This window comes from Musa acuminata, chromosome BXJ3-7 (assembly GCF_036884655.1).
Source record: "Musa acuminata AAA Group cultivar baxijiao chromosome BXJ3-7, Cavendish_Baxijiao_AAA, whole genome shotgun sequence".
Classification (NCBI taxonomy): domain Eukaryota; kingdom Viridiplantae; phylum Streptophyta; class Magnoliopsida; order Zingiberales; family Musaceae; genus Musa; species Musa acuminata.
Window position 1 is genome coordinate 41796495 of NC_088355.1, and position 10232 is coordinate 41806726.

At 40.0% G+C, this 10232-nt stretch overlaps 1 protein-coding gene across 1 annotated transcript; it reads left to right on the plus strand.

The window, feature by feature from the left end:
- Positions 1 to 1735: 1735 nt before the first annotated feature.
- On the plus strand, positions 1736 to 6381 carry LOC135643152 (protein argonaute 7-like). Its single transcript, XM_065159793.1, has 3 exons — positions 1736 to 2582; positions 3160 to 4411; positions 4586 to 6381. Exons 1-3 carry the CDS (start codon positions 2246 to 2248, stop codon positions 6030 to 6032), a joined length of 3036 nt encoding a protein of 1011 aa, XP_065015865.1. The 5' UTR covers positions 1736 to 2245; the 3' UTR covers positions 6033 to 6381.
- The last annotated feature ends 3851 nt before the right edge of the window (positions 6382 to 10232 follow it).

Here is a 10232-nt window from a genome sequence, read left to right on the forward strand (position 1 = left end):
ATGGTTGGTATTTGTTTTATGCACGATGCTCAAAGCAAACAAAAAGAAAGGAACATGCATGACAGTAGCGATAGTGATGCTTTTTAATTGGGGTTAAAGTCTATTTTAACCCGGTTTTAACCCTTATATATCACTTAAGTTTTTATAATTTATTTATATCTAAAATAATTTTTATATTTTTAAAAATATAACATATAAATTTCATCCCATCAAGTCTAAGTTAATAGATGTTAGACATTTTGATTAATAATAAATTATTAATATAATGATATATATAATTTAAGTATTTTTTTAAAAAATTGATATCACCATCGATGATAGGAGGAGGCGTCGTCGCGGAAGTGATCACCAATAGCAGCACTGAGCCACCGATGCCTAACAAGACATCATACTCATGTAGCCTCTTTCGTATTAATGACGAGCTAAGGAGGTTTCGATCCTGTTTCATATGAATGTGCGTTGATGTTAGGCACACGGTAATCTTCTAGTCCCTCTTTCTCTTCTTGGACGTATTCGTTCTCATTGTCTTCCACTTCGTCCTCTCTTGCACTCTTACAAGTCGTGCTTATAACGTGGTGGTCCAGCTCTCTTTATCTTTGTCTCCGACCTCTCTTATCTCTACCTTTTCACCTTCGTTCGTCGTTACGACATCCGTTGCTTCATCTTCATCTTCCTCAATAAGATAAATCTTAAATGTTTTTTAAACTTAAATTATATGTGTCATTTTATTAATAATTTATTATAAGTTAACATATTAGGTAAGCATATTCTAATGTCTATTAATTCAGATTTAACGTGAGGAACATATATATTATATTTTTCAAAATGTAGGAGTTATTTTAGACGTGAGTAAATCATAAATGACTTAATTGATCATGACCAAGATCAGATGGGCTAAAATGAATCTTAGCCCTTTTAATTGGGTGTGAAAACATGAGGAGATGAGAAAATTGTTAATTAAATTGTGAAAGCATATCTAAATACCATATATATATATATATATATATATATATATATTCTATATCCTTATATATCAAAGGATAGGACAATACTTAGGTGGGTTTTGGCCCAACTATTAGCATTTATTTATTTTATTTACTTTAGCCCTCATCTGATATTTCCTGAGGAAAAGAAAAGGAGCAAAATGCCACCATGGGTTGAATTTAAGGCAGCAAAAGAAAACTAATCTGTACTAAATTTTGTAAACTAGAATTGGAATTAAAATTTATATAATAAATGAACATTTAGGACAATGTTATTTTTTGTGAATATACTCAGGAAAACATGAGAACAATGCCAAATATATGTTCCAAAAAGATAAATATTGCAAATGTTTTTTACAGGAAGGTTTAAGAGGGACAAAGAAATATAGACTTACCAAGTATGCAATGACTAGTTGGTCCAAGGTTTAGGAAAGATGAAAAGACTGACAGTAACAGTGGTAAGTAAGTTGGCCAGGGAGGATCCACAAAACTAGCATTGGAAAAGGTGACATTGGCTAGCTCTTGATTAAACACTAAACTAGAAAAGATGAAAGAGCCCACTCTCTTGATATCATTTGATTAGCTCTTAATCCAAATGGCAGTAGGAAGGAAGGAGCATTCACTTTGGGCAAAATGACCTTTAGAGCACCTAATAGCTCTCACAGCAGAGGTGGACAGCAACAGGGAAAGAGCAGGATAATGATGTCCTTTTGCCATTTGCTCTTCTTACACTCTCTTTTCCTACTTCCTCTTTGACTTCAAACATAGTTTACCCAAGGATACCTTTATATCATGAGATGGACCAATGTGTCTGTTCTGTAGGCATTAAATAAGTGTCCTCCAAGTAGAATAAACTACTGCCCCTTAATCAATGCTGCCATTTCTTTCAATCTTTTAAGGAAACCCAAAGGCCCTTCCTTGGCCTTGGTATTTACTGCAGCCATAAGAAAAAGAAAAATATACCCACTTTGAGAATTTAGTACAGGAGAGTAGCAGCAGCTGCAGCAGCAGGAGCAGCAGAGTGAAGATACTTTTAAGACCCAATGGATCTTCTCTCATCCCTTCCTGACATGTTAATAATCACTTCTGCTCCCCATGGCTCCACCTTTTGTTGTCCTGAGTTCAGCATCTCTGCTTACATCCTCTCTGTCTGTCTCTTCATCATCTTCATGCTCTTCCCATCCTACATAGACAAACAAAGGATACAAGGGACTGGGAGATAGCTCAACTGAGAGAGAGAGAGAGAGAGAGAGAGAGAGGAAATGGAAGAGGCCAAGGATGCCAAGAGGGCTAACAGGAAGGAATGCAGTAGCCCAATGGAAGGGAGGCCTCATCCCACCAAGCTTGTGGAACTGTGCAACCCTCATCAGCTTACCCACCTCCAAGATGGTTCCTGCCACAGCAGGAAATACCAGGCTTACCCGGCTCTTCTGCCCCTCCCTCTTCCTCTCCCTTTGCCTCCGCCGGTGCTGCTTCACATCCCTCCGATATGTACTCTCCCTCATAGCATAAACCCCAAACCAAGAGCTCACATCCACCGAGCCTGGCGGAAGGAGAAACCTTTGGAGGCACAGGTTGCAGTCTTACCGCTTCCTCCAGGTATTTTCTGCCTCTTCTTCTCGCTTGTACTCATGGCTATTGATGCATACTTGTTGGTTGGGAATTCTCTACTGTTCCATGCTTGCACTTTTTGTTATCCGTAGCTCCTGTTTATCGGATGACAAGCCACAAAAACTTTTGACTGAGGTGCACGGGAAGGGTGGGAGGGAGGGGGAGGTCGCAAAGCAAACAAAAACAAGCACACCTGCAACTCTTGTAGGACAACCACAATGCATTTGTACATGTCAATCCTTTCACTTCTCCAAAGAGGACATTAGTGTTAAGAACATGGTTTGTCTCTTCAAGTAATAGGGAAAGAAAGTTAGTAAAACAGTTCCAACTTACCTTAAAAGCTTCAACTTCTGCTCTCATCATGTTTCTTTTTCCCAAAAAGTAAAAACTCTTCTCTAATGGAATTAGTTATCCTCAGATGTATAATCTTGGGTTCTATATTTCCCCAATCCTTCATGGACTTGGCATTGGATTTCTTTTGAGTACACACATTGCTTATTGTTGGCGTCTACTTCCTGTTCTTGTGATACATTGTAGCATTCAAACCATGAATTTTTTTCAGCAGATATCAAGTTGATCAGACCGCAAACCGACTTGATGCCTGAAATTAAGATCTCCGACATGGGTGGAAAATGCGTAGACTGTCACTTGAAACCGGTGGCTGATCAACAAGCGTTGGTTGCCACCAGGAGGCCTGATAATGGTGGTGCGGAGGGGCCTGTCATTCACCTTCTTGCAAATCACTTTCTGGTACGGTTTGATCCCTTGCAGAAAATCTACCATTATGATGTGAATATTTCTCCCCGCCCCTCCAAGGAAATTGCTCGAATGATCAAGAGGAAACTCGTAGAGGACAACTCAGACATTCTTTCTGGTGCGCTGCCGGTTTTTGATGGCCGCAAGAATTTGTACAGTCCAGTCGAATTCCAAGAGCACAAGCTCGAGTTCTTCATAAGTCTACCAATCCCGGTGACAAAGCACGTGCGTGATGAAGGTGGCAGTGTGCTCCTTGAAAACAAGAAATCTAAGCTGTTCAGGGTAAATATAAGACTAGCTTCCAAGTTGAATGGAGAGGAACTGAGCAAATTTTTGAAAGAAGAGGAAGATGGAGCTTCTCTTCCTCAAGACTATCTCCATGCGTTGGATGTTGTCTTGCGCGAGAATGCAACAGAGAATTGCATTCAGATGGAGAGATCATTGTACTCGAACACCACGGGTGGAGCAAAAGACATTGGTGGTGGTGTTGTTGGAATGAGAGGCTTCTTTCAGAGTCTTAGACCAACAAAACAAGGCCTCTCCCTCAATGTTGATTTCTGTGTGACAGCTTTTCATGAGAGCATTGGCATCATCCCTTACCTACAAAAGCGTTGCGACTTTTTACGAGATCTCTCGCATAAGAAAACCAGGGGATTGATAGGAGAAGAGAAAAAGGAAGTGGAGAAGGCTTTGAAAAACATTAGAATCTTTGTCTGCCACCGGGAAACAGATCAGAGATACCGAGTTTATAGCCTGACCGATGAAGTGACGGAGAATCTCAAGTTCAGAGACAGAGATGGAAAGTACTTGATGTTGGTTGATTATTTCAAGGATCAATACAACCATGACATACAATTTAGAAACCTTCCATGCTTGCAGATCAGCAAAAGTAAACCATGTTATCTACCGATGGAGCTCTGTATGGTTTGTGAAGGCCAGAAATTCCTCGGAAAACTTTCTGATGAGCAGGCTTCGAGGATTCTGAAGATGGGCTGCCAACGACCTGGTGAACGGAAGGACATGATCAATGGCGTCATGGGGGGAAGAGTTGGCCCAGCAAGGTAAATTATGTGGACATTAAATTTTCTTTTCTCTTATTGAGGGTGAATAGAATGATTGCTGGACCTTCAAAAATTGACTAGATTGTGGAGGTTGTTGGACGTCATAACATCTATCAATTATTTGGCTCATAATTACATAAATGTGTAATGCGAGTTTAATTTTCTTCATCGCAGTGGGCTTTATGCAGCTCAGTTCCAGCTTCAAGTTTCTCGCGAGATGACACAACTTTGCGGAAGAGTTCTTGAACCTCCCAAACTCAAGCTCGGTGATGGTGGGCAGGTTAGAGATATAACTCCATCTCGATATGACCGACAGTGGAACTTGCTCGACAGTCACGTGGCTGAAGGCAGCCATATCAGAAGGTGGGCTTTGATAAGTTTTGGTGGAACACCAGAACAGCGGTCCTGCATTCCTAAGTTCATAAGCCAACTCTCATACAGATGCGAGCAGCTTGGAATATTTCTGAATAAGAAAACTATTGTCAACCCATCATTTGAGCAGATTCAAGTTCTGAACAACGTGTCCGCTCTGGAAAATAAACTAAAAAAACTCCATGAAGCTGCTTCAGGAAACCTGCAACTGGTCATCTGTATAATGGAAAAAAAGCATAGAGGATATGCTGACTTAAAGAGAATTGCCGAGACAGTTATAGGTGTCATAAGTCAGTGTTGCTTATATTCCAATCTGACTAAGCTTAGTTCACAATTCCTGGCCAATTTATCCCTGAAAATCAATGCTAAGCTTGGTGGCTGCAATGTGGTGTTATATAATACTCTACCCTGCCAACTACCTAGAATTTTCTCAGAGGATGAGCCTGCCATCTTTATGGGTGCAGATGTTACACACCCGCATCCACTGGATGATGTTAGCCCATCTGTCGCGGCTGTCGTTGGAAGTATGAACTGGCCTGCAGCAAATAAGTACATTTCTAGGATGAGATCACAGACTCATCGGCAAGAAATCATCGAAGACCTCGAGGCTATGGTTGGTGAGCTAATTGAGGAGTTCCTTTTTGCAGTCAAAAAACTTCCCAAAAGAATTATTTTCTTCAGAGATGGCGTGAGCGAGACCATGTTTCATAAGGTGCTGAAGGAAGAACTGCAGGCCATTAGAGTAGCTTGCTTGAGATTTTTCAATTACAAGCCTACCATTACATTTCTTGTAGTCCAGAAAAGACACCACACAAGGCTCTTCTTCAATGAAAAGAAAGCTTCTTATGGTCAATTCTCTGATGAAAACATACCACCAGGAACCGTCGTGGATACGGTGATTACCCATCCAAGGGAATTCGATTTCTACCTATGTAGTCACTGGGGGATGAAGGGGACAAGTAGACCCACCCACTATCATGTTCTATGGGATGAGAACCAGTTCAAATCTGACGAAGTGCAGAAACTGATCCACAACCTCTGCTATACATTTGTCAGGTGCACCAAACCAGTTTCTCTTGCACCCCCTGCATATTATGCTCATCTTGCTGCGTATAGAGGCAGATTGTATCTAGACAGGTCTGATTCCACGACATTCACAAGATCGACACTATCTAGAGCTGGACCTTTACAGACGGCACCGCTGCCAAAGCTCAGAGACAATGTCAAGAAGCTGATGTTCTACTGCTGAGTAGTTTTTCTGTTATGCTGATAAATTTTTGACAACCGGTTAACGTGTGAAGATATCACATGGCCGGTCAGTTTCGAGTGGCAATGTGCAGCGCAAGCAGCATTCTTTTTGTGGTGCTGTCTGTATCGACTGGTAATTCAATATCGAAGAAGTTCGTCCTACGAACGAAAGGATATTCAAACACCAAAAAGGTACTCCCAATTTCCATCTGTGCTAATACATTGTAGTTTGCTGATTTTGCTGCGATATTTTGATATAGTGAACAGTATTATCTTTCTTTAAGCTGGCATATTTATGGTCAAGTGTACAAGCTTTATTTTGTTGCCTAGATTGCAATAAAAGTATACTAAGTTGGGTGTTAAGTGGTCCTCCTCCATTACAAGTTCTACATTTTCCCTTGCATGAGAACTTAAAACCCAAAAGCACTAGCAGTGGCTGGCCTCTATCGAAAAATCCCTTTTCTTGTAAATCCCATCGCCGTTGTGGATAAAATGGTTCTTCGGCTCCTTTGACACATAAAAAAGCCTCTAAAGTAGTAAATTGTGTGTGTAAAAACTGGTATTTATGATCTATGGACTTGCAAGCTTTTCCTCATCGATTGCTTGTGTTCGAATGTTGTTTCCAGAATAGTTGCACATAAATTGATGAGTAAATGATAGAAACATTGATCTCAGTGAGATTTCAACTTTAGCCAACAATACAATACTTCCAAGTCCCATCTTATCCCAGCTGTGAATATATGTACCAGCAAAGACTGTTTGTCTAGTGTGGATTCAGCATTCAATCATCAACTGCATTGCTTTACTATTTTTACCTCTATGGATGAAGAACCTCAACAATTAACAACCCTCCCTCAGCTATTAAATCAATTTAAAGTTTGCTTGCTGCTTGGTTATCACCAAAGTTAATCTCAACCATCTCTCTCTCTCTTTGTCCCCCTGTGTGTCTCTCTTTTGAAGCGCAAGTAGCTATTTGACTCTTTGAATGCAACAGCTTTGGTGAGCTGATAGAAATACCCACAGGAATCACATCCTGCACTATCAACCCGGCAAGACGAGCAACATTCTCAATGTAGCAGCTGCCCATTTGACCACCAATCTACACTCCACCTTAGGCTTTAGAAACGGTTCCATTGCATGCAGAGAGAGGTGGTGGCATTCTGTCGGATATCTTTGACTGGCCACAGCAGAAGAAGAGGGGAGTTCGAGGTCTCCACCATAGATATATAATTAGATATCGAAGGTGATTTGCTCTTTTACAAAAGATTAAAGAAAAATGACAGCCTTTGTTATTTTGATGGATTAATACATTAAATTTAGCCATAATTAGTTGGAAATATTTGTTTGATATTGGTTTGGGATTCGTGTCTATCCGATACCCATCGAGACTCTGATCACAACACTGTGCATCGCCCGAAGAGAAAAAGAGGACAACGAAAGAAAGGCCTTCGAGCTGTGTTGTTGTTTCATGACATGAGAGATCGATGTCGCCTGCACATCCGTGTTAGCGTGTAAGAGACCTCTACGTAGGTCTTTTCACGTAGGTATTGTATTGTTTTTTGCCCCATACGTAATTAATTGCATCAGAACAGTTTATAGAACGGAGTGATTATAGAATTACGTGGTTTTTATTTCTGAAATATCAATGATAAAAATTCACGAAGTATCGCTTGTTGATCAGTTTAAGCTTTAACATGAATCATCAAGAATTTAATAAGGTATCAATGAAGTGATACGCCAAATCGCACGCGACAGATTCAATCGGATGTCTCATCTCGACTTGAGTATTTACATGTTGTGACAGCGAATTGATATTTACTAGTATTTTGGATTGGCAATTTGAATGTTTATTCCTTTAAAGTAAGTGATTTTTTTTTTTTTTATGTTTCTCTCTCTAGATTTTGTATTTTTCGTTTATTTTTATCAATTGGTGGTCAATATAATGACATTAAACATCAATTGATGTTAGTATCCTTAAAAATACATATTTTTTGGGTAAATTCTAAAAAAAATGGTCAAGCTTTAACTTTTTCTGCGTTGTCTTTTTTCTTATTCATTATTTTAGAGCATTAATTATATTTTAGAAGATGAGGTTATCCTTCCTCTTCACCTCACATTGTTGTCTTCGTGCGATTGCTCTCGTATGTCACATTCACTTTCACCCTTATCATCATTGTTCTTGTCCTTGCCCTCCTCCTCCTCTACTTTTGTCGTCGTCATCTCCGATCATTCGTGGATGTAAAGTGACATTTATCTTTTATCATCGTTCTTTTCATCCATAACAATCATTCATGACTTCTATCAATGTCGTGGATGTAAAGTGACCTTTATCTTTCATCATCGTTCTTCTCGTCCATAATAATCATTCATGACTTCTATCAATGTCGTCGTTCATCTCAACTTGAATATTAAAATTATCTTTTTATCATTTGTTTTCGTGTTTTCATTAGTAAAATTGATAGCGTTAGAATAAATTAATATAGATATTTTATTTTTGTAATTATAAGAATATCAATATAATTTTTTAAAATATAAAAATTAAGATGATGAAAATATCTAACTAAGATAATATATAATTAGCATTAGATTGATTCATGCATCGCATCGATCAACATACTTATTTCAATTGTCTTGATAGAAGGTATTTCCTAAATCATGATAAATAAGGTTCTTCTAGAAAAATATAGAATTAAATATTTTTTTAAAAAATAAAAATATAATTTTTTTAAAAATATATTCATATTTAAGTACTTAAATATCTAAATATTTGAAAAGATATAAATATATTATATTAAAAAATTTAGAGGCAATTTCAAACTCTAAAGGGAAAGTGAAATGGCATATAGAGGGGAGAGAGAGAGAGAGAGAGAGTGAGCGACAACGACGTTTCATGTGCATTAAAAATCTCCGCTTTGTCTCCCCGATGCAGTGTCATAAATGCCGTCCCTTCCTCTGCAAGCGTCCCTTCGTCACCGAATACGGAAGACGCAGCAACAGCAGCCCGTCGAGTCTTGTGCCACCGTTTCTTCGTCTCCTTTCTCTCTCTCATGATTCCTCTTGTCTTGCCTTCCTCGATCTATGACCCAAACTCCACCGTCGCTCTGCATTAAATGCAACCCAAAGCCTCTCCCTCACCCTCTCTCTCTCCGCAGCGTCCCGTTGTCTGAAACCTAACACAATAACATCACCTCTCTCTTATAAGTGCCTTTCAGGATATGGAAATGTGAGTGGAGGGTACTGGTGGCAGAGAGAGAGAGAGAGACAGTGGCCATCATTACCTCCTGCAACTGTTACCGACTCATGCCCGAGGAACAGTGATACGTTGAAGTAACCGCTCAGCGAGAAACAACAGCTTCTTCACAGCCCAGCAGCTGACACACCTCCTCTGCTCTTCTGCTGCGTTCTTGAGACGGTTTGAGGGCAGAGGTACAGTGACCACTCGAGCCGTGCCTTCTGGACCGCCCGCTTTGTCCCTGTCCCAGCCTTTTCCTCGCCTGTACCGTGCGGGGGAATTATTCATCTTGCAGGCTGCCTTTGAAGGTCGCCGCAGAAAGTAAAGCTTGCTGGGCTCGCTTTGATGAAGCATGTGAAACAGTACGTGGCAAAAGGGCAGAGGGTGGTGGTGGAAGGGATGTGTCGCACGGCATGCCAAGTACGACGACAACGACATGTCCATCACACGCATGCACGTAAGTGAGCTTTGCATGTGTAGTTCTTTGGGCTCGGTCCGTGAAGTTTTCGATGATCTGCTTGAAATGGTTCGTCGGACTATGGCCATATTATTCGTATGAATCAGTGACTCTTCCTGTCAAGAAAAAAATCCTGTGCTCTCCTGAGAAGCAAATACAATAGTAGGAATCAAATGCGAAAGCAAAGTTTAAATTTACCTTCGTTTTCTTCATCTAAAGACTCCTTGTGTTCCTGCTTGGTAAGAGAAGAAAAAAGAAGACCACGAAGTGCTTCATAATTCCCTGAACTTGGAAGTATTCTTCTGTAGGCAAAAGAGATTACAGATTCTTTGTTTTCACATTCACTACTCTCGAAGCAGAAAAAATGTTGTACACAGTGGAAGAGGCCCACCTTGTTTGTTGATCTGTAGCTTCTTTGTACACCGATCAACAGATGTAGCTGCCATCGGAGTTCTGTGCTTCAGGCAGAAGAACAAATTTACTGATGATGACAATACATAGTCACATGCATC